The 24905-nt window shown below is 37.4% G+C and overlaps 2 protein-coding genes across 4 annotated transcripts in view; one reads left to right on the top strand and one right to left on the bottom strand.

The window, feature by feature from the left end:
* Positions 1-3259: 3259 nt before the first annotated feature.
* Positions 3260-7323, bottom strand: tyr (tyrosinase). The gene is made up of 5 exons (XM_087795160.1): positions 6499-7323; positions 6008-6224; positions 4788-4935; positions 3569-3750; positions 3260-3504 (listed from the first exon to the last, which is right to left on the bottom strand). Exons 1-5 carry the CDS (start codon positions 7321-7323, stop codon positions 3260-3262), a joined length of 1617 nt encoding a protein of 538 aa, XP_087651286.1.
* Positions 7324-16165: 8842 nt separating this feature from the next.
* Positions 16166-24905, top strand: part of grm5b (glutamate receptor, metabotropic 5b) — a 64408-nt gene continuing 55668 nt past the window's right edge. Inside the window, exon 1 of one of the 3 annotated variants that reach the window (XM_087796088.1) lies at positions 16166-16266. The gene's annotated coding sequence lies outside the window, so the exon portion shown is untranslated. Of the gene's footprint in view, positions 16267-20720; positions 20785-21062; positions 21121-24905 lie in introns of those variants that run through there. The other 2 variants (XM_087796090.1, XM_087796089.1) reach the window with 2 other exon arrangements.

Genomic DNA, 24905 nt, shown 5'->3' with positions numbered 1-24905 from the left:
TATTGTGGTGTTTGTCATGATGATGCCGACGTGGGAGGAGACCTCATGATAATATGTTCTAATATTAGATTTATGGATTCATTTAAAAAAAAAGAGACTATTATAGAAACGGTATCTGACCCCAAAATGAATCTATAAAGATTTAAACTTAACTTAGATTAAAAAAATTAAAACAAACACTGGTGGTCAACATGTATTTTCTAGCTAATGTAAAAACATTTAATGTGTCTCCATCTACTGGCTCAAATCAGAATTGCATAAACAAATATCATCGCGGATAATGTTTCATATTTAAAAAACTGGAAATAAACTAAGCTAAGCTAACCAGGATGTGTATTATTTGTACAACTCATCTATAAAACAAAGTTTACTTAGAAATACGACTTCATGACTAAACACATCGCGCATACTCACTAGAAATACTTTAATGCAAATTCTTGGAAAACAGTAACACAATAACTTGTCACTTCCCAACACAGCGAGTTTTTGTGTGACGTCATCGACGCACAAAGAGTAATAGAATAAAAATGCACATATTTCTGCAGAAGATCTCTTGGTTGTGTTATGAACACTTGACATGACATATGTGAAGAGAACAATTGTCACAATATATTCTTCACCTGGGATAAGCATCATGGACAATGAAGACAACGCGTTCATCAGATAATAGTTGTTCATTTAAACATGAAAAAATATTCATTTCATTCATATAATTAATTTAAAATAAAGAATACATTACACCTATCAAAGAGATTATGCTGTTGTCACTGTTTATCTGTCTTTCTGCTCATGAAATAAGTCAAAAACAGATTTTAAAAATTTCAAAGAAAAATTAAAAACGAGGGAAAGATGATGAAGGGCTAGTTCTGGATTACCATCTGGATCCACTGAAAGTTTGTAGGCTTGGCATCCCTTGTCATTCATAATGGTACAAGATCTTTAGCTTCTGTTTTTTAGGAATGATCTGATGAAACTTCATGAAGCAGTGTCATTATTTTCAGAGTCCACTAGATGCCGGTCTCTGCACGATTTATCTTTGTTTTGAACAACTGTTCTAACGAAACGTCCTATATAACTTTTGGCGCCACCTATTGACCTCTAAACAACACGACACTGCTTCATGAAGCTTCATCAGACCATCACTAATGCTCTTATATGTGCTGTGCATTGAAGTTCCTGTTACACTACTGCCGCCCTGCTGTCCCACGAAGTATTTTACTACTCACAGTATTTCAAATGCTAAAAAATATGACTGAATACTGATTTTGTCATGTGCTCATTTTCAATATCACTAATTATTGATTTCTTGTGATCAAGTATGATAAAAATAATGTATAGAATTGGAAAAATAAAAAACAGTAAAAATATATTGTATAAAACATTAAATATGTTGGTGAATGAGCATAATTTATGACTGAGGTCTGCGCTTATTTTTCTTTTCAATATTGACATCAGAAAAAAAAGAACACTGTTTTTTGTGATTTTGCGTGATTTAGGGATTCAATTATCTTTTATTTCCGTTACATCCACTTAGAAAAGATTGAAATTCAGTGCGTGCGTGAGTGTGTGTGTGTGTGTGTGTGTGTGTTTTATTTAACACTTCATTTCACACATTACCTAAAAGAGAGATAAATAATTCACGTAAATGTGAACCTTCTCACTTCTATATGAACAATCATAAAGGTCGAGGTGGTCTCAGTTTCCTGTCTCCGTGTGGCCTTGATCTCTCTCTCTCACGCTTCATTACCGTCACACGTGTTCTACACCAGTTAAGATTCCACCCCCTCGTGTTCTGACTCGACTCTCACAGCAGCAGGTGTCACTCTGGCCCGTCATTTAGCGAGCATCATTCATGGAAGTAATCCGTGGCAAGTCAAGGACAACACGGACTTCTTTTTTATGGCACAACAAAACCGTTCAATTTCAGCATTACTGAGAAGAAATCCATCATCCAGGTGACTGGAACTGAAATGTCAGAGCAGATTTATCCATGTGGTGTTTACAAGACTCACAGCAGCAGCACCGACGGGTTATTACTTTGACTTTAGACTAGATATCGATCGAGGTCGAGTGTTGGATTTGGAATGTTGCTATCGTTCAGTAACAGCTTTAAAAGTGTGAACACGGCCACAAGAATGAGTGACAGAAGTGCTATAAACTACTAATGGTCCAACAGTTCTCGTGTCTTTACAAGTTATTTGTTGTGTACTCAATGATTGATGCTTTCTCTGGCAAAATAATTAGGCAACATCTTAGCATTCTCATAAAGATTTATTTTCACCTTTCCCAATCAAAATGGTACATAGCATACTTTGACTTTAAGTGTTAGCGTGGGGCTAAAATATTCAAAATAAATAGAATGAATGTAGCTGCAGCTGAAGAGGTCGTAGTTTTTATTTTCTATTTATTTAAACTGACATTCAATTTTAGATATGAAACTATCAGTGTCATCAGAATATTGAAGGCTTGAATTAAAACGTTTAAATGTTGAATTTTTGTATTGAAATGTTTTGTTTGTTAGGGGTTTTAGTATTTTAAGCGTTGAATTAGATTTTTAAAAATAATTTATTTCATAATTTTTTTATTGAATAATGTCAGTAAATAATTACAATATTGAGGTTAGGTTTCCATTTTAAACAATTGAATTGTGTTCATTTTCAAAATCTTTCTAAAACAAAGCGTTGTATATACATGTTGTTTAGAGGTCAGTAGGTGGCGCCATCAGTTTAAAAATGACGTGATGTTTCATTACAAAAGTTGTTCAAAACAAATGAAAATCGTGCAGAGACCGCCATCTAGTGGGCTCTGAAAATAATGACACTGCTTCATGAAGCTTCAACAGACCATCACTACTAAATACAATTTAAAAAAAAATCCAAATTCTAAATTAAATATTTTTAATTGTAGCATTTTAGAAATATTAGTATAACAATAATTCAATTTTCAAAATTCGATTATTTAAATGTAATTATTTTTATTTAAATATGATTTCAACCCTTAATACATAGAATGTGTTGAATTAAATAATAAAAATGTTTGATTCTAAACTAAAAACGTTTCAATACAATCTTATTGAACTATTTGAAATGTATATTCAACGACTCAAATCTTTGATGGCACTGATATTCTTCCATATTTAGTCAAAAAGTTATGAAGGTAAGAAGGTTTTAGTGTGATTTCTTCTGAAGATAAAGAAGATTCTGTGTTTAGTTTTCCAGTTCCAGGAAAAAGTGAATTCTGTGTCCAAAGCCAGGTGGTGTTACAGAGTAGTTTGGTACGAGGATCCTTCCTCCGAGCTGCTGTGAAGAAGCGGCTGTCGCTCTCCGTAACTGGACAATCGCTTCCTGCGTTGGTTTCTCTTCCACTTCCTTCTCGCGGCCACGGCAACCACAGCCGTGATGGCGGCGACCACGGCCCCTAGGAGCCCGGCGGCCAGCAGCCACTGCCAGATCTGCTGCGCCGTCTCCAGGTAAGGTGTGAGGAACTCCTGCACAAATCTTTGACCTGCACACACCACCACAACTCAGTGTTTTTAATAGACAACATTGGAGTGACTTCTTTCACTCACCAGGCTCCAGAAGATAGGCGTACTCGTAGCCAAGGTCTTTGTTGGACAGGAAATAATCTCCATTTCGGAACAGAGGCATGAACGGGACCATGTAGTAGCCGTCGTTGTGGCCGATCGGTGCGTTGGCAAGAGGATAGATGGAGCGAGGAGGTGCGTGTAGCCTCAGCCAACGCTCAAAGATGCTTTTGAGAAGAAGAAAGACAACAATTAGATCAATATCAACATCTTATGAAGGTTTGGGGCCATTCATTTCCCCTTGGGGCCACACAAAAAAGCTGGAAAAGCAATCGTTTACTTTTTGAGAACAAATAAATCCAAGGAAACATCTTAACAAAACACAGAAATATTAGCTTTTTAAATAAAGTAAGAAAATGTTAATGGAGTTAGGAAAATGTCACCAAAGAAAACTGCATGTGGAATTTTGGAATAGATGAGCCACAATAAAACAAATGAAAGAAACAAATTGAAATACAATAGAAAAAAGTATATTATGAAATTTAATGAAACAAAATTTGTTTTAAAAGTACATAAAGTGGAAACTTTTTTACTTTTACTGAGGGAGGAAACATGTGAAATATGTGCCATGATGTGAAAAAAACAAAACAAAACAAACATATAAAGGAAAAATATTAAGTTAATGAAAAATGTGCAAAAATAAAAAAAATGATAAAAAATTAAAACGTTCTTAAAATAAAAATCCTTTCACTTTAATGTTTGGGATCTTTTCGAGACTCTGTTTTATTTCTAGTCCATTAGATAAAATCTTAGAACGTCATGTTCAACAAGTTTATTGATAAAAACCTCAGATATTTGTCGACTGAACCCTCGTTCGTCTTGTTCACATCCCATAATACTGATTTAACTCGGTGAAGGTAGGAGTCGTGTTCCAGTGGAGAGACAAACATTCGACCTGCATTCGATCAATGACTTTTCTTAGTATAGCCGTTCGTTACTCGCTCGTCTCTCCGGACCAGCAGCCACACTTCCGTCCGTCCGATCGAACCGCTCACATGTTGGTCGATGATCGCCGGACACGCCTGACCTTTCCTGTGAGCAGTTGTTACAGCCTGTTTCTGTTTCAATGTTTTCTTTATCGGACTTCCCCTGCAGCTGGTCACGACCCTCTATGATTGCCTGCCTCGAGCTGCTAGTGGATCCTCAGATTTACGCCGTACACCAACTGATGTGTAGCTTGTAGAGCTTTGTTGTGTGTCTCTACCTGTCTATAAAGGCGTGGTGCAGCAGGAATATGGGGTCGTTGGCAGAACCCTGCACGGATGACATGGTGCCGTTCATGAAGACGTGCAGGGCGTTATGCATGGTGCTCTGGCCACTTATCGCCATCCCCGTCTCTGGGCTGGCGAAACCTGCACCGACGAAAAGATTGATGGAATCAATTGTCCAGAATGAATAAAATCATTTCAAGCTTTTACACAGCAAGCGCGAAAAATATACATTTATGTCAATATGTTAACATTTAGCAGAAATATCTTTAGATCCACATTTGATGAGTTGGGAACGAGTAGCGTCCAAATCTGAACCGGGACATTAGACTGAAAATTCTACTTCATGCGTGCAACTCCCTCCACAGGCTGTCGCTATGGGTTACCTGACAAGGCAGAGCCATGTTCTTAGAACCGCGGTTATATAGATGGAACCTCATGCAGAAGTTTAAAATATAAAAGGCACACTAGTATTCATTTAGAGAATGTTTTTCAGAATTTATAAATTAGCATCGACAGTTAGCATCTAGCCCTTTTTTAGTTTTTGGATGATCTTGACAAAAATACCTTTTTTTTAAAGGTTTTATTCTGATTTAATTAAATAGTTTTATTTTTACAATTTTCTTGCCCACATTAAATCCACTGAAGGACCCTAGAAATGACCCTTGGGCCTGACATTGGCCATTCTGACTGACCAGGGGGTTTCAGACTCAACTGACCGGGGGGCCAACAGATGTCAATTGTTATGGAGACTGGGCTGCAGACAGGAGGTTCTTTCAGCAGTTATTCCTGAATGTCTTTGATACATTTATATTGGTGAATGTTTATTGGATTTATCTGTTGTTTCACTCTCAATTTGTGTCATGAATCGGTTCCATCGTAACTATATAATCGATATAAATGATAAAATTTCATGTAATGATCTTCATTCTTTTACCATCTGATGTTGACGTTGAGTCTTAATCTGCCTTCACTCATAAAAACAATAAATGAAGAGCCGGAGAATGTCATGTCACGAGCCACAAATGGCCTGTGGGCCACAGGTTTGAACCCCCTGTTCTAGACAAACCATAACAATTTTATATTTCTGTGAACGACTGTCTCTCATGAGTCATGAAGGATGACATTTCCATCTTTAAATAGATGTTTTTTAGCTCATTGTTGGAAACATTTTCTTTCTTGATTTGTTCACAGAAAAAAAAAACAAAGTTCAAACCTTCAAGCACGTTTCTGAAGCTCATGTTGGAGGACCGGTCCATGGCTCCGGTCTCATACTGTTGTAGGTTGACGGTGAAATCCACGTCTGCTGTCGTGGGGAGACGCTGAACCCGGTTGGTATCATGAGTGCCAGGGTTACGCAACAGTGGGCCCTCGCTGGTGGCGTTGCACAAAGCCTCTCGACTGTTGTATTCCTCTGGCTGGGTGCAGATCACCTGTGTACAAAACGGATTGTTTGTGTGGTAAAGAGACAGAGGGGCCACAGTTTTTGACTAAAAGTATTTAGATTGATAGATAGACATAACTCAATAAATCCCTGCAAATAATTTCTTTGGGTATATCCTTACACTGGAATTTAACCCATAACATAAGTCAATACCAGTGTCAGGAGGTGACAAAATGATGACTTCTTTTGTGACCAAACCACCGACAAAGTACGACTTTCACTTCCAAATATTGCTGAGCCATGACACCAGACAAAGTTCTTACCTTCCATGAGGAGAAGACTGATGCAGGGCTGATGAGGTTCGGGCTGAGCGGGCTCCTGGCCCCCATCAGACGGTCAGTGCACACCTCACAACTCTCGGCATTCCTCCAATCCCAGTAAGGGATGGTGAAGTTGAAGTCTCCCGTCAGCTTCCGGATCTCATTCTCCCAGTGAAGAAGGTAGACTCTGTGCCAGGGCAGGAACGCCGCAGACTCATGGGCAAAGTCGATATCCGTCCAAACGTTCCCTCCGCCTCCCAGGAAGGCGTCCCTGGATACGTAGTAGTGCATCCAGACGAACAGATCGTAGGTGTTGATGTCAGAGAACATTGGGTTCTCACCATTTTCTCCCATCTCCGCTCGAGTGGCCGTGGAGATGACATAGTCCCGGCTCACCGTGTTCTTGGCCAGGTTGAGGTAGGAGATAAACTTTTGTTGCTCGGCTGGTGACAGTGTCAGGACGTTCCTCCGCACTGATTCCCGGTATTCGGCACAGTTCCCGCCCGAGTACCCAAACCTACATTCTCCACAGTTAAAGCCGCCGTAGTTCCCGGCACATCGACACGTCCTGTTGAAGAACGCTAGGGGCCACTGCTCTCTGTCGTCGATGCCCCGGTGAGGGTACTGTGGGCCGTATGGCTCGTCCCGGATCTCCACCTCGGTGCAGAACCCACGACCCGACAGAGCACCACAAGCCGACCCATCGCCGTCCCACGCGGGGCAACACTCTTTTGTCCGAAGACCCTCGGAGTTGGCACAAGGGCGAGGGAACTGGCCTAAACTAGTCCCTAGAAGCTGCAAGATCATTAACACGCAAAGTTGCCTCATGGTGCCGGTCCTGGTGAGAGGTGGACAAGCAACCAGAATCAGAAAGAGGACAGAGATACAGCTAGACGAGGATCTTCTGTGGTATCTTACCTGAACTCACTCCTCTGTCTCTCGTGAACCCTTCTTCCTCCGCTGCCTCTGCCAGCAACAAGTCTCCTCAACTGTTCTACTCATTAGACTCTTAGGAGGCAGTCCTTTGAACGAGTCTGTGAATGCATTGTGACCTCACACCCCCCCACACACACACACACACAAAATTAAGCATGTTCACTCACTCATCACATGCTCAGGATAATATTCCTGATTCCCCTTTCATTTATTCCCGAGACCAGCTGATCTCCGCCTCACTGCACCTCAGGCAAGCAAGTGTGTGTGTGAGCTTGTCTTGTGTCTTTGTGAGGCTGAGATAATAAAATTCCTTTATTCTTTCCACACAGGGGACATTTAAGATCTATAAACACTTAACCTTTAATTTCATGAATCGTATTTTTGGGGAAAATACTAAAAAAAAATAGTTAATCGAATGTTATCGCTTAGTTGTGTAATCTGTAAAAGTATTTTTGACGAGGCTTTGTGTGTGTGTGTGTGTGTGTGTTCCCCCCTCCCTCTGCCTGGACCAGTCAGGAATGTAAGTGTGATCTTGTGTTTTTGTGGGTGAAGGGAAGAAAAGGAAAACAATTTCAATTTCCCAAAGTCCTTCTTTTAATTTTACAGAATTTTCGTCAATGATTAATATTTTATTTCCACTAACATTAGATAATTATTTACTCTGAATTGAAGTGAAACTCTTTCAACTTGTTGAAATGTATATATATATAAGTTAGTAAGTTAGTAAGTAATTTTTATTTACATTTACGCTTTTCCAGACCAGGGTCACAAAGCGCTTAAACAATCAAAACAATATTCAATAAAGAATATACTTTAAAGGTCAAGATAAAACTGATAACACAACAAGAGTTCCAGAAAATCAAGGAAAACCTACTTATACAACTTGAAATAAAAGGTCACTCAAAGTTTTAGGCAAGTCACCAAGTTACTTAACTGATGATCATTTTATTTGTTACTTTGAAAGACGCCATCTATTAAAACAGACCTAAAAAACAAGTTTTTCATATCATTCCAGATTTTGTAATAGGATGGTTAATTAAAGTGTAATGTATTATTTTATTACATGTTACAAATTACAAATGTACTATATGTATTAATGGCCTTTTTCGGTGAGTTTATTAAGTTAAATTCTTATTTTTTTTGCTTTACTTACACACAATTATCTCAATGAGAGAAGGAGAACAGAAAGAAAGTTTCATTGTACAGTTGCTCTGAGAAAGTCATCCGCGCCATCCGCGGATCACAGGCCGATCACATGCTCATGCAGGCGGGCACGAGATGCAGCTTATCCCGCTGCAGGAGCGCACATGGACGCACATCACAGGACGGAGCTGTCCGCGGGGTCTTTTCTCCCCCTCTCTCCACACACACACACACAGGAATTTCACCTTTTCCTGCCAGCATATCTCACCCCCTGGATGTGGTTAGAGAGTCACATGAGAGAAGGTCTGGAAGTTTAAATGACGCCTGATCCTGATCCCCGTCACTGTGAAACACAAGAGGGCGCTGTCAGCTGCGTTAAAGTACAGTTTAGGGCGTGTGCTTGTGTAAGTGTGTTTGTGAATGTGTTTGAGTTAGTGTGTGTCTATGAGGATGTGATTTAGTGTGTGTTTGAGTGTATTTTTGTGAGTAGGTTTTGTCGTGCCTTTGTGTGTGTCGTTGTGAGTATGTGTGCTTGTGTTAGTGTGCGTGTTTGTTATTGTGTGTGTGTTTGTGTCTGTTTATCTTAGTGTGTTTATGAGTCTGCGTGTATTTCTGTGGGTGTGTAGGTTTATGAGTGCGTCTGAGTTAGTGATTGTATGAGTGTGTTTGTGTGTGCAAACTAAGTGTAAGTGTATGAGTGTATGAGTGTAAGTAAGTGTATGAGTGTGCTTTTGTGAGTGTGTGTGCGTAAGTGTGCACAGGTTTTTTGTGACTGTGCATGGGTTTCTGTAAGTGTACTTGTGGGTCTGTATTTTTTGCGTGATTGTGGGTTTTTGCTTGTGTTCGTATGAGTGCTCTTAGGAGTGTGTGGGTTTTTGAGTGTTTATGTGCGTGTGTGTTTGTAAGTGTCTGGATTTGGGATTTTAGGAGTTTTGGTTTTTAAGTGTGTATTTGTTTTTGTGTTGGTGTGATTTAATTTCTCAAGTGTATATTTTTTGTGTTTGTGTTTTTGTGAGTGAGTGTGTGTTTGTGAGTGTTTTTGTGAGTGAGTGTGTGTTTGTGAGTGTGTGTGTTTTTGTGAGTGAGTGTGTGTGTGTTTTTGTGACTGAGTGTGTGTTTGTGAGTGTGTGTGTGTGTTTTTGTGAGTGAGTGTGTGTTTGTGAGTGTGTGTGTGTTTTTGTGAGTGAGTGTGTGTTTGTGAGTGCACAGCTAACGAGGCGTCCCTCCTGTCATGTGACTGTATTTATTGCTACACTGTTCGTCCATCATGATGATGTCACTGATACAGCCACCAAAGGTCCACAATAACTTGTTTCTGCGTTTTGTTTACAGGGTCATGAAGATGAATTGACTTCTCAAATGTGTGGAGACTGAACATCAGGCGCCTGCAGGTTCTTCATGCTGTCAACACGTGACCGTTCTTTATAGATGTTACTTTTATTTATAATATAGAATCTTAATGAACAAAATCTTAAAAGAAACGTTATTGTTTGAATTGAATATATGTATATAGTCAATGTCAATTATAAACATGAGTAATTTGTTTTAAACGGAAAAAGTACATTTTACAAGAAAATCAAATTTAAAAAAAAATTTAAATTTCTAAGGTAAACATTGAACAAATATGAGGAAAAAGTGAATAAAATGAAATCATTTTCAGCAACAACAAAAAAATCTAAATGAAAACTAATTCTGTGATAACATAAAATAGTATGAAACATTTATTCATGAGTATTCTCATGATGACATCATGTGGACCGGACCATTACAGGAAAGCGGCCACATCTGGCCCACAGACCTCACTTTCCTTCTATAAAAACTCATCCTAAATGATTCCATAATTGAACATCATTTTTATTGACGTGGACGAAGAAAAGACGTCCTTGAATACATAATGAGGTACGCAGAGAGGCACAGCTGGCGTGGAGGTGTCAATCATCCAGGAAGTCAAAGACACGATGACAGCTCGTCAAGCGGAGCTGACAGTTAACATGGCAACAGAGACTTCTCGCTTGAAATGACCAAGAGAGCAGCAGAAGTCGCTGACTATGGGTCTGCATCCACATTTTATCCACCACTCCACGTTTAACCTTATGATTTTGCTGCCTCCTTTCCTTGTTTCTTTCCCTACATCACTCCTTTTACCGGTCAGTCTCTCCATCCATCCATCATGATACGCATTTTTACCCTGTCTGTCCATCCCTCCATACGTCTATTGATTCATGAGTCACAAGCTCTTTCTTTGCCGTTCTCTAGTTCACACCCATAAAGGTGATACAATTCCCACAATGCACTTCAGCAGTCAAGTCTCTTATGAGTCATTCTATGTGTTCGATATGTGTTTCAAGTTTCATATTTTGTCCAGGATTGATTTTCCAAAAATGATCCAGCTCATAATCTTGTTCTTGTCTTAACTGAAAGTAAGGAAAGAGGTGAGAGGAAGGAAGCTGCATCTCATTAGACAAATCTGCGAAGGTGCGGAATAAGCCATCTTAAAATAAATCTTTAAAAGACATAATTCCCTTTTCCGCCCAGACTGAAAATCTGGAAGACCCGGTTTCTTTAATTGATTTCACACACACTCAGCTATGCTCCTATACACGCTGCATTGATTAGCTCTGGAAAAGCGCTATATAAATAAATATTACTTACTTACTTACTTACTTACGTACTTTGTAATCTAACAATTTTCAACTGTATTCAAACAATTTTCAACTGTATTCCAACAATGTTCAACTGTAATTGAACAATTTCCAGCTGTAATCGAACAATTTTCAACTATAATTAAACAATTTTCAACTGTAATTGAACAATTTTCAGCTGTAATCGAACAATTTTCAACTGCAATCAAACAATTTTCAACTGTAATCAAACAATTTTCAATTGTAATTGAACAATTTTCAACTGCAATCAAACAATTTTCAACTGTAATCAAACAATTTTCAATTGTAATTGAACAATTTTCAACTGCAATCAAACAATTTTCAACTGTAATCAAACAATTTTCAATTGTAATTGAACAATTTTCAATTGTAATTGAACAATTTTCAACTGCAATCAAACAATTTTCAACTGTAATCAAACAATTTTCAATTGTAATTGAACAATTTTCAACTGCAATCAAACAATTTTCAACTGTAATCAAACAATTTTCAATTGTAATTGAACAATTTTCAACTGTAATTGAACAATTTTCAACTGTAATCAAACAATTTTCAATTGTAATTGAACAATTTTCAACTAAAATTAAACAATTTTCAACTGTAATCAAACAATTTTCAACTGTAATCAAACAATTTTCAACTGTAATCAAACAATTTTCAATTGTAATCAAACAATTTTCAACTGTAATTGAACAATTTTCAACTGTAATCAAACAATTTTCAGCTGTAATTTAACAATTTTCAACTGTAATCGAACAATTTTCAACTGTATTCAAACAATTTTCAACTGTTATCGAACAATTTTCAACTGTAATTTAACAATTTTCAACTGTAATCAAACAATTTTCAGCTGTAATTTAACAATTTTCAACTGTAATCGAACAATTTTCAACTGTAATCAAACAATTTTCAACTGTTATTGAACAATTTTCCACTGTAATCAAACAATTTTCAACTGTAATCAAACAATTTTCAACTGTAATCGAACAATTTTCAACTGTATTCAAACAATTTTCAACTGTAATCAAACAATTTTCAACTGTTATCGAACAATTTTCAACTGTATTCAAACAATTTTCAACTGTTATCGAACAATTTTCAACTGTAACCGAACAATTTTCAACTGTAATTGAAAGATTTTGAGCTGTAATCGAACAATTTTCAACTGTATTCAAACAATTTTCAACTGTAATCAAACTATTTTCAACCGTAATTGAACAATTTTCGGCTGTAATCGAACAACTGTCAACTTTAATTAAACTCTTTTCAATTGTAATCAAACAATTTTCGACTGTATTCAAACAATTTTTAACTGTAATCAAAAAAATGTCAACTGTAATCAAACCATTTTCAACTTTAATCGAACAATATCTTTTAGAGACTGAAAAGAGAGAAAAAAGACTTTGTTTGTATTTTATTCACACTATTTTGTTTATTTATTAGTGATGTTACGTTGTGCTGACATGACCTATGTCTAATGTGATAATAATGTATTTCATCGGATCATTTTTTAGCGCCATGTGATCCTTTCAGGTGTAAAAAGAAAAAGTATTCACACATAGAAAATAAACATGTTCAAGCGAATGTTATGTAACTGGAGTCATTTTCCTGCCTTTCACTTTCCTGCCCTACTTAGAGTCGGACTGTCAGAAACTGTGACAAGCCAAAAAATCTGCAATGTGTCTATGGCAACCATGGGATCTACCGTTAATATGAAATGCCGTTGAATAATTGATTTGCCGACTGTGACACCGACTCTGTTGTGCTTGTGATGTGCGGAGGAGTGTGTTGAAGCAAGATTCTCCACACTATAGATGTACACAACAATGCAACACACACGCACGTATGTGACGGACTCATGGATGATGCTGGAGAGAGGCAACTGTTGCTATAGGACGCCCACGCACGGCTTAACTCCGTGGATGTCAACAACCGGATCAGGAGTTTTGATCAATCCTCGCGCTGACGGAAATCTATTCCAATGTTTCGGCAACAAGACGGAGTCACATCAGCCGAAAACTGTTGATTTCCACGGCGAAGGAGTTGTCATGGAAATGTCGCCCCGGATCATTCTGGTGTCTCGTCTGGTCTCAACAGATATATTTAGAAAAACAAAAAAGACACGATGAGAAGTGACAGCATCCAGATCAGTCTTGAGCATCTGTATGTTTCAGACAGTCACTGGTGAAACACAATTATTCCAATCGTCCTCACATCAGGTCCAGACAAAGGAGAAATGTAGCCTCTTTTTTTCCGAATGACGAATCAATACTGTTATAGTGCGTCGTTTATCTTGATCCACTCTGGGGCTGTCGATGCGTGACGGCACCACTTCTCTACCCAATTTGTGTTCATGAGGCCATCACTCAATGATCAGCGCCTGGCATTATCTGGAACATTGACAGCGTGTCTGCAGGAATATTGATCAGATTCATTCCGAATAAGTACCAGAAGATCAACGAGGTCCATAATATACGTTAAGAAAAAGAAGAAAATCATTCGGAAACTCACTTAGGACTTCATTTGTGACCACTGGAGCTCATTTGTTCTCTTTCTACTGTTGATTCCCTGTACAAACACTGCACAGCATGTTGCCTCTAGATGGAAATGAACCAGCAACTTCTTTGATGTTAGACACTTGTGTTGTATCCAGACTTTTAATTTTAGAAACAAATTTCGTATACTTAGTGTATATAGTTTCATTAGACCACCAGTATAATGATGCTATATTAGCATCACTACATATGTGTACAGTTGAATACTACACATCTGTTACACAACTAAAACAGGGATGTTCTGAAATGTAGTTTCAGTACCCACCCCCACCCATATTGTGATTTTCATTTAATCCATAGGTTTCTAACCCGTCCGGGGACCTCTGCTGGTCCATGAAACATTTATTATCGAGATGCACAGAAAGAAAAATAGGATTACATTCCATTGATTATTACTGTCTGAAAGGTGTTTTTTTAAAACTGAAGTAACACTAGCCTTTGAATCTTGACACGTAAAAAAAAACAGGTTAATATTGGAAATGAGTGAAACTATATATTTTGCAAGCATTAAACTGGTCTGCCGTGCAAAAGCAATTTGCGACCCCAGCTTTGATCCATACAATAAGGTGTTTTTTCAGCATTTAAATTCTCATTGGTATCATGAAGAGTAGTATTTAAAAGAGAATGATCAGACAGCAGAGGTCAGTACTGCTCCAGAACTTTGCTCGCACATTGATGAGGAAGAAAGCTCTCTGGACAGAGTGAATGATCCTTCAAAAAGAGAGGTAGATCCAGATGTCAATCTTAGAATTCTAGTAAAATCTGGTAAACATTGTAGAAAGCTAAATAACTTCGACCAAATGCATTTATAATCTTTAATTGATGGTTAGAGTCTCTTGTGGAGATACGTCGGGGAACACAAAAGGTTCTACATCCTGGTATGTGAAAAAAGTGTTAACTGACAAGAGATAAATGGACAGTGGTTTGATCGACCAACTATAAACTTTCCAAGATGGTCCATGGATTGGCTTAAGAATTGTTATTCAGTGACGGACAGGTGACGTCAGAGATATATGGAGGTGTGTCAGTGCCATTACAATATTGAATGGTTGAATTCAAAAGTTTAAGTGTACAATTAGTTTTATTGAAATGTTTTTGTTTTAAATTGGTAATTATATAATAATTATATTAAATTATATAACATACATACTTTTTGTTTAGTGAGTGAATTTACGCAATTGAATATTTTTAAGTAAATGCATTTTTTTCTACACATAAAGTTTCAAATCTAATAAATACATTTCCATGATTCGATCAATATGAATTTTGTCATAATAGTGCAATTAATCAAAAATATTGAATTAAGAACGTTTTTTTGCTGGAATTATAATAGCAAACTATGTAAAACAATGTACTCTTTAAAAAAATATTCAATTTTTAAATTAAAAGAAACACCTAAACAAATAGAACACTTTAATATAGGAATAATTTAATGAAATTAATAAATAAAAAATGAAATCTATCAATATACTAATTAGTGAATTTCATTATTTAAAAAATACAACAACTATTAAATCATTTATAAAACAAAAACATATCAATAAAATATTGTTCAAAAAAATTGGCACTGATATTATTCTATACAGATACTGTACGTCCATATTTTGTTCAGTCCAGATGGATAGATAGACTTTATTAATCCCTCTGGAGATCTCCTTCGGGGAAATTGGGTTTACAGTTCGTTGCTGCAAGTTTCATTAAAAAAAAAAGAACAGGAACAAAGTTCAAACAAAAGAACAAAGTGCAAGGGAAATGGTGGACACAGAATATCTTCAAATATTTTCTTCATCTATATACTTAAAAACAGGATAATATAAGAATACGATCTGATCAAACCAATAATAAATGACAGTTTACAAGAGTACAACAACAAAAGTTGTCAACAGTATTGTGTCTTCTCTGATCCCAACCAGCAGAGATGAAAGCAATGGAGGTCAGGGTGAGTGAGGCTATCGCTCCATCATCTAAAGCTGCGTCCAGCCTGACATCATGGTGTGTGAAGCTGTCCTCGTGTGTGCATGTGTGTCCCTCCGTGTGTGTCTATGCTCTTTTAATGGTCGACTAATCCCAAATGCATTTGGCTGGCAAATTAATCCAAGCCTTGTCAAGCTCTGAAATCCCACTTCTATCCCGTATATTACCCTCTCCCTGTCTCTCTCTCTCTCTCTAGCACTCCCTCTTCCTTGCAGGCTTGCTCTCTCTATCACCACCCATCTCCAGATGGTATCGTGGAGGTAGGTGTGATATCAAGAGAGACGAGCGAGAACTGGTGGGTGACCTGTGACGCGAAACAAGCGCTCTTATTGGAGCGCTCGGCGAGAGAGAGAGAGAGAGAGAGAGAGAGGGAGGAGAGGAGAGGAGAGGGGGGTTCATTTGTTGCCATAGTGAAAAAGTAGATTAACCACCGCGAGCATGATGCTCTGATGGACGTGTGAGGGATGCTGTGTTTCTCCAAATCTCTCCGGCGTGCAGAGGTATGTGAACTTTTCTTACGCCTCATGTGGATGTCGTCACGGAACCTCGTGTGTCATTCCCCCGCCATTGTGTTTCTCTTTTTGAGATGACAAGTTTAACCGATTCAGGATCAAGTCGTGCACGACAATAGTGTTGTCGGCGCGAGTGACGCGGGGGAAGAGAGTCGCTTTTGTTGAGGTTAACGGTTTTCCGCTGCCGTCTCTCAGATCCCGGGGCAGACCGGAGCCTCTCCTGTGGCTGATCGATGCTGTTCTTAAGATGATGTGAACGTCACTGAACAGAGGGTGTTACAAATGTGTGGCATGAAACCGGTTTATACGGATATAAGAGTAAATACAATTTGATTGGTTAAATCGTTGTGTCTTATAGTTTTTATTTTTTGGTTTTGATCTAAACTTCCTTGTCATTTTTATAAACTTTATTTATTTATAAAATAAATGTTAACACTTAGTTGATTAAAAAGGGTTTACCTAACTAAAAGCTACATACTATTTGAACTATTAGTAGTATTTAAAGGTGGGAAGTATGAGTGAAATTAGAATATTTAATAGTTGAATTTAAAATCCAAAACTTTTGAGTTTTTTCAAATGTTAAATTAGTTTAAAAAAAAATTGAATTCAGTAATTATTATATTGCAACTGTGATTATTTTTAAAAATATATTACAATCTTTTTTACAATTATTAAAAAAAATTGTGTCAATCATTGTTGCAATATATAAATTATTTTTATTCATTGCCTTTACTATTTTCTATAGAAAAATGTTGAAGGCATTTTTAAATTGAATTTAAAAGTCTACAAATTATTAAAAAATATTATTTTAATTATTATAATTATAATATAACAAACTTAAACTCATAATTTTTACATTCAATTTTATTAAAAAACCCATGAAAAAAGAAAATACCAATTTTACCTTAACATGAAAAAACTGTGAAATTCCACTATACAATACTCTGATTGCATGGATTTACTTCCATACGAGGATAAAAAAACATAAATACATATCTCTGATTCCTTTTAGCTGGAAGTCTACTAAGGAAGTCACCTTAGTGGGTCTCTTTTGAGGTCCTGAAAAGGAAGTGGATTACTGAGATTCCATCTTTAATTTTGAACTAAGACAGTTTTCATTGTTTCCCTCTGTTAGACCTAGGAGTGTATATTGGCAAGATACGATACATATCATGAAACAGGGGCAGTAATACAATATATTGTGATATATTGATACTGTAGGAAAATGCATATTTGTAGATTACTTGACTTTAAGTGTGAATCTTGACAAAGTCATAGCTGCTTTTACCTGTTTTGAAATCAAGCTATGTCCAAACAACTGTTTTTAAAAGCTGCTGGAGTCACTGTATCCTCTCGTCCTTAGTCATGGCAGGGAACTTGCAGAATTTATTTTTTCTTTTGTCTGAGAAGGACATGCCGACTGCTGCCATCTAGTGGCTGCACGTTTCATTGCAACACAAAAATGAACAAACGCAGTACATATATGCACGTTAATAATAATAATAATAATAATGATAATGACAATGATATTAATATTAAATAGTTTTTCATTTTATACACACGTCCTTGAAATAATCAGCAAAAGAGAACTACGATAAAAAAAGGTGTTGAATATTGATACATTTGTTAAATAAATCTCTCTGTATTTAAGTTTATCTATATTTATGCACATCCTTAGTTACGCTTGTTAAAGAAGCTTCAGTGTGAATGTCTTACTTCTCACCTGACCTTAAGTGGTTCTTTGCTAGTTTAGCTTTGACTGGTTTTGTTCAGCGGGGGTCTGAACCTACTCTGAGATCCAGTGGTCTCGCCTTTCAAACCAGCACTAACAGGAGAAAATAGTGAGTGGGAGTCTAGTGGATTTCACTCATTTATGTGGATATTCTTGGACTTTGGAAGTAGAATTTTTTTTGTTGAAATTGTTTAAATTTAGCAAATCAAATATTCCTCAGATCTTATTTGAAAAACAAAACAAAAAAGCATACAGAAAACATTGTTTTGAAAATGTTGTTGGGTATATCAACCTCCATTTCGCCAACTTCTGTTTGTCTTAGAAGACTTTAGCCGAGCTCAAACATTTGAGCTTCTTTTAAAACATTGTGTTTATTTTTTATGTATTTTGCGTGATGGCGGTTGTGCTTTGCATTTGTTTTTAATCTGATCAGTCTCTGTACATTTTAATAGTTTACTCTGATGAAACAGCTTTTTATCTGCATAGACGCCAAAACCGCCATAATATTTGTGCTTTCTAAGACTGCCCACCATTATGTTACATCATTTGATGTCACATGAGGCCATTTGTCATTTTATTATGTGCATAACTTTTCCCACCGACGTTGAGATTGACGTGAGTCGCTATGACAAATGTCGACGTGTGAAGACACCAACAAACAATTGCTAACACAACATTTTAAATAATTGTTTGACATTTGTCTACTCAAACGTGTTGTCCGTCCCACCATTAGTAAGTTGACTTAATTTGTTTTCAAAAACTGGCTTTTTATGACCTTTTCTATAATAATTTATCAGAGAAGATTGTGTTCAAAGATAATAATCGTGGATGGTTTGCTTGGCTTTTTAGCATAACGTTAGCTAATGTATGCTAACCCGGAACTTCCTCTGTAATTACTAGTGAATTAGAGTAGAGAAGTTGTAAAATGGTGTACATGAATGTGTTTTTATGTTTGTCTATGTGTATCTGTGTTTCAGTGCGCGCATTGTGAGTGTGTGTCTGTATGTTTGTGAGTCTGTGTCTATGTGTGTGTATGCGTGTCGGTGTCTAGGTGGGTTGTGATCACGTGAATGAAAGTGTTTGTCAGTGTATGTCTGTGTGTGTGTGTGTGTGTTTGTGAGTGTCTGTGTGTATATATATTTGTGTGTGGGTATGTGTATATGTATATGTGTGTATATGTTTTTATATGCTAGTGTGTGTGTGTGCGTTTTTCGTGTATGCTTTTTGTGTATCTGTGTATATGTATGAATGGGTTTGTGTGTCAGTTTTCATGTATGTTTGTTTTCGGTTGTGTGTCTGTGTGAGAAAGAGAGTGTGTGTGTCCGAGTGTGTGTGTTTGTGAGTGTCTGTGTGTATATATATATTTGTGTGTGGTTATGTGTATATTTATATGTGTGTATGTGTTTTTGTATGCTAGTGTGTGTGTGTGCGTTTGCATGTATGTTGTTTGTGTATCTGTGTATACAGTATGTATGAATGGGTATTGTGTGTCAGTGTTAATGTATGTGTGTGTTCAGGTGTGTGTCTGTGTGAGAAAGAGAGTGTGTGTATGTAAGTGTGTGTACGTGCGTGAGTCTGTGTGTGTACGTGTGTGAGTGTGTATACATTTGTGTGTGGGTATGTGTTTGTTAGTGTGTGTTCAGGTGTGTGTCTGTGTGAAAAAGAGAGTGTGTAGGTAAGTGTGTGTCCGTGTGTGAGTCTGTGTGTACGTGTGTGAGTGTCTGTATACATTTGTGTGTGGGTATGTGTTTGTTAGTGTGTGTATGCTTGTGTGTCTGTGCGTTTGCATGTATGTTTTTGTGTATTTGTGTATATGTATGAGTGGGTTTTGTGTGTCAGTGTTCATGTATGTGTGTGTTCAGGTGTGTGTCTGTGTGAGAAAGAGAGTGTGTGTAGGTAAGTGTGTGTCCGTGTGTGAGTCTGTGTGTATGTGTGTGAGTGTCTGTATACATTTGTGTGTGGGTATGTGTTTGTTAGTGTGTGTATGCTTGTGTGTCTGTGCGTTTGCATGTATGTTTTTGTGTATTCGTGTATATGTATGAGTGGGTTTTGTGTGTCAGGGTTCATGTATGTGTGTGTTCAGGTGTGTGTCTGTGTGAGAAAGAGAGTGTGTGTAGGTAAGTGTGTGTCTGTGTGTGAGTCTGTGTGTACGTGTGTGAGTGTCTGTATACATTTGTGTGTGGGTATGTGTTTGTTAGTGTGTGTATGCTTGTGTGTCTGTGCGTTTGCATATATGTTTTTGTGTATTAGTGTATATGTATGAGTGGGTTTTGTGTGTCAGTGTTCATGAATGTGTGTGTTCAGGTGTGTGTCTGTGTGAAAAAGAGAGTGTGTATGTAAGTGTGTGTCCGTGTGTGAGTCTGTGTGTGTACGTGTGTGAGTGTCTGTGTGTGTATACATTTGTGTGTGGGTATGAGTTTGTTAATGTGTGTATGCTTGTGTGTGTGTGCGTTTGCGTGTATATGTATGAGTGGGTATTGTGTGTCAGTGTTCATGTATGTGTGTGTTCAGGTGTGTGTCTGTGTGCGAAAGAGAGTGCGTGTGTGTGTGTGAGGAAGGGGGTTGTGTTGTGGAACAGAGGGGTGTTTGGAGAGACGCTCAGGTGTGCGTGACTTGAAACCTTAGGAAGCTTCTTGCTCAGGATCTTCTTCCTCCTGCTCTGACATTGAACTCCTCTCTACCGTCCTGCTCTGGTTCGGCTGCCATCCTAACTTGCCCGCGTCCGCGTCCAGGCGAGTGCGCGGACAGCAGCCTCACACACGGGCGCGTACACGGTGAGTGCTGCTACAATTCGGCGGGTGAAGGAGAAGAAACGGGGCGCATGTGAAAGAGTGAAAGAAGAGAGTGTGGCGCCAGTGGAGAGACTTGTCATGAGCGGTTTCTCAATGGAGCTTCTGTTAGAGGACGAAGGTTCGCTCGAGGGCAGCCAGTGGAGCCACAGCTGGGCTTTTCACTCACAGGAGGATCGTTTTCTGCGTTTTTAGAGCGTCTATGTTGTTGTCGAGCTCATTTCACTCGGTGTCTCTGTCATGGTTTTGCGTCCATTTGCGACGACTGAACCCCGTGTTCGATTCCGATGAGGACGCGGCGCGTGTCCTCTGAGGATCACCGTGAGTAACACGTTCTTCTGCTTTCACCTGTAAACAATCTGTCTCCTGTTGAAAGATCCTGAAGTGATTTAAGGTCATCGCGGTGCTTCAGTCACACCTTGACGCTGCAGCAAGTTGAGATTCACACTCGTGTCACACACATGTGTTATTTACATTTCCAGGTGAGAGATGAGATTCTGCAGGAGGAGACACTCAATGTCATTGAAGAACGCGTTCAATTCTGAGCATCTTTCTCCAAACGTCTCTCACAATTGGTTCTGTCCACGAAATGTAACCCACTGCTCAAAAATATAGGTATCTCTAAAGATGAATTTCTGTGAAACCAGTATTTTTATGAGACCGGTCCGGTGATATAAGTATAATATTCCTGTGATAATTATTAAGAAAGTTCTGAATTATTAAGACTGGTTTCTGGTCAACCTAAGTCAATAGGGATCAATCAATAATAGTTGATCAATAAATTAGGTGTTACCTTTTTGGTAAATCCAAATTCATAATGTTATAGTGGAGTAGTTATTTTAAAATCAATACATTTTCGTAAAGTTGCAAAATTTGACTCTCAAAATATGCAGAGAAAAAACTAATTAATAGCAGTTATAGTATATTTAAAACCTTTTTTTTATTAAATAAGCGGAAGTTTCGGTAAAAATGGCTGGTCGGGCTCTACTTGAGTCAGATTAATAGCAACCAGGAAATCAGCGAGTACAAAATAACAATGGGTTAATCGATAATTAAAAAAAGGTACTCGCATATAAATATATAACTTGTAATATTATAGGGATTACAATGAATGTTTCACTTGCCTTAAATGATTTGCGAAGGAGTTTGGTCGAGTGAAAACGTGGGAGAGGATTTGTTGGGCACGTGTACTTTGTCTTTCTGAAAATATGTCAATATACTTTATAAACTAGGACATGTTTACGTCACCAGTATTGTTGTAAAGTGGTGACGAAAACAACACAAATGCAGTTGAACTGGTAATACAGTGCTATTACATCGTGTGATCAAACATGAAACGCGCTGATTGACCACTGTTGATATCCAGCAAGCTATACAATGATAATAATTAAGTAATTAAGTATATTTTCCCAGCTAATCAGGGCAAGAGGCAGAGGACACCTTGGACCAGTCTCCAGTCCAGCCTAGACTTTTCATCACACATCTTGCACCTACTATAGTTTATCCTATACCATAGGAGGAAACCAGAGTGGTCAGAGGTTTCTTTCACACATTGACAGAATAAAAAGGTAATTTAGCTAAGAAAACATTGCCAACATGGTACATTGTGGAATTACATATATAAATTTTTTTTTAAACCGTTTTTATTATATTTTGTACTTTGGCCTTCAGTCACAAACATAAACACATCTACATGTTTCCATCCTTTATCTGGGGTCGTCTTTTTATTTTCTCCAGTTTGAAGGAAGATGTAAATGGCCTTGGAATTGAATCCTAAATACATTAAAAAACATTGTGCTCTTGTATCATTAAATTGACTATATGTTCATCATATGTGATCAAAGGTGCATTTCTTTACTTTTTATTTATTCATACAATGAATCTCCTTGTATTCCCGAACATATCATCAATCTACGCCATTCTAAGCTTGTTTACATTATGAATGGCTCCTGATGATTGACAAGTGGGCAGCGTTTATGAGCCGTTCTTTGTGTATTTAACATGATACGTTGTGATTGTTAAACACTTCGATGGCTTTAAATGTATGTCAATCATAAATCTATAATTGAAAGCCCCCTTATGTTTGTGTGGGTATGTTTCGCTGCATGTTTGCATTTAACGGCCAATTTAATATTCCAAGGTTCATGACTCTTGAATACAATGAATGTACTCGACGCGTAATCGACAACCTTCACCCACCATTGCTTCGCTATTATTTAAATGGTTGTGTTTAGTGATGATTATAAAGAATAAATAATGGGCCATTCAATGCAACATAACCTCCCACTAAAACATGTGTTGTCTTCTATTGAACATTTACGTTTTGTTTTATAATTTAATAAAGCTAAATTACAGTTTGTATTTTAAGGTGCAAATATATACAGTTTCTGTAAAATCATACAAATTAGTTTGAGAAAGAAATTCCGGTTTTAATCCGAGGATAAGTTGTCATCACCTCTAAAAATAATAATATTTATTCTATGTATGGCTGTTGTTGTAGTTTCTGCTCATTCATGCTTCTTCCCTTGGGTCTTTATTTGTGTCAAATGGTTTCAGAAGTGGAGTGGTCGTCAATCAAAGTTTAAGAGGTGTGAAGGGACCGAGAGATGTGTGTTAAGATAAAGAGGAAGCCTGAGTGGAGCAAGTGAAGATGCGGGAAAACTACTGCTTCGGTGAATGTTGACATTGTGAGCAAACGGCTGTTGCTACGCAAAATTAGCCGTGTTTATGCGGTGAGTTTCACACACCTGAGTGGTCGTTATATTGCTGCTGAACCGTAGAGAACTGTCAGAATAATTCACACATTCACTTGTGAGGAGATTATTCCAAGTGCTAATGTTTAGGGCTGTGTGTCGGCAAGTAACTGGTGAATATATTACATATAACGATGCAGATCAACGATAACGATAAGATAAGATATATTGCGATATATGGCGATACTGTAGGAAGAAGGATATATTTGTAGTATTGTCTGAGAAACATGAAAATATGCTTGAGTCGTGCTAAGTCTTGCAGGATTTCATTGTTTCTTTAGCTGTGGAAGATGTTATGATTTCTGCCATCTAGTGGCTGGGAAATTCATTGCAAAACAAAAATCAACAAACACTGTGAAAATGTTCTTCTTAATATACAAAATGAAATAATTATTTTACACAAACCATATTGAAATATAAACCATGAAAGGACTATAATAAAAATAAAATATGATTCGAAAGCCAAACTATCAATGAAAAAAACAACGATATGTGCTATTGAATTTTGATACAGTATTGTGAAGAAAAAAAATGGTACATATCGGTTTATCGATATTTTCTCACACCCCATCTAATGATGTAGACATGTCTGTCCTCTCTTAGAATAATTAAAAACTTATATTACAAGGATTTCCGTTTTTTCTAAATTAAATGTAAAGCTTTTGTCTGATCATTCTGGGACAAAATTATTTATTCTTTAGGATTGTCAAATAATTCATTTTTCTCTGGTAAAATTGAGACTCCAGTGATTCAACTCTCTTCTGGGCCACATAAATAGTTCTTGATGGGTTTCATTGGAGCCGAGGGCCTTGCGTTTGATGATGTGTTTTAGCTGCTGTTACCAGATCAGGCCGGCTGATTCAAACCCGTTATTTAACATAGAGGATTAAGTCGGAGCTCTCAGCTGAGGGTCTTTTCAGCTCCTAATTTATTGTTCTGTCGCCTCCTGAGTTGACTGGGACTAGTTTACGATGCCCGTGTGCACAGTTAGGAATCCTAACTGCACTGAGATGTTTGTTTAGATTCTGGCCATTTGATTTGCTTTCAGCTGAAGTTGCAGCAACAGAGAGAGTAGAAGGTAGAGCGACGCCGAGCATCGGTGTGTGTGTGACCGTGTGAAGGGATTGCAAATGGAACGCTAGTGTTCTTTTGGAGAGTGGCGTGATTGTGTAACATGGATGTTGTTTCAGTGGACAATGAAAGTATATCAGTGTGAAATGATGTTGTTTTTATAAAGCATATCATTGTTTTTAACAATTGTATTCAATAATTTTATGTTAAGGATTGAATTTGTTTTTTTAAATTACTAAATTAAAATAAAGAAATCGTTTTTAATCTAATATTTATATAATC

This window comes from Callionymus lyra, chromosome 7, assembly GCF_982586985.1.
Source record: "Callionymus lyra chromosome 7, fCalLyr1.hap1.1, whole genome shotgun sequence".
NCBI lineage: Eukaryota > Metazoa > Chordata > Actinopteri > Syngnathiformes > Callionymidae > Callionymus > Callionymus lyra.
Note: the sequence above shows the minus strand (reverse complement) of the source record. Positions and strands in the feature narration are given on the sequence as shown.

Excerpts from the sequence above, each read along its gene's own strand:
- tyr (XM_087795160.1), bottom strand. The coding sequence starts at position 7,323 with ATGAGGCAACTTTGCGTGTTAATGATCTTGCAGCTTCTAGGGACTAGT. Across the intron at positions 4,936-6,007 it reads CTTCAGAAACGTGCTTGAAG|GTTTCGCCAGCCCAGAGACG; the intron begins GTTTGAACTTTG and ends TCGTCGGTGCAG. Across the intron at positions 3,505-3,568 it reads CGCCTATCTTCTGGAGCCTG|GTCAAAGATTTGTGCAGGAG; the intron begins GTGAGTGAAAGA and ends TGGTGTGTGCAG.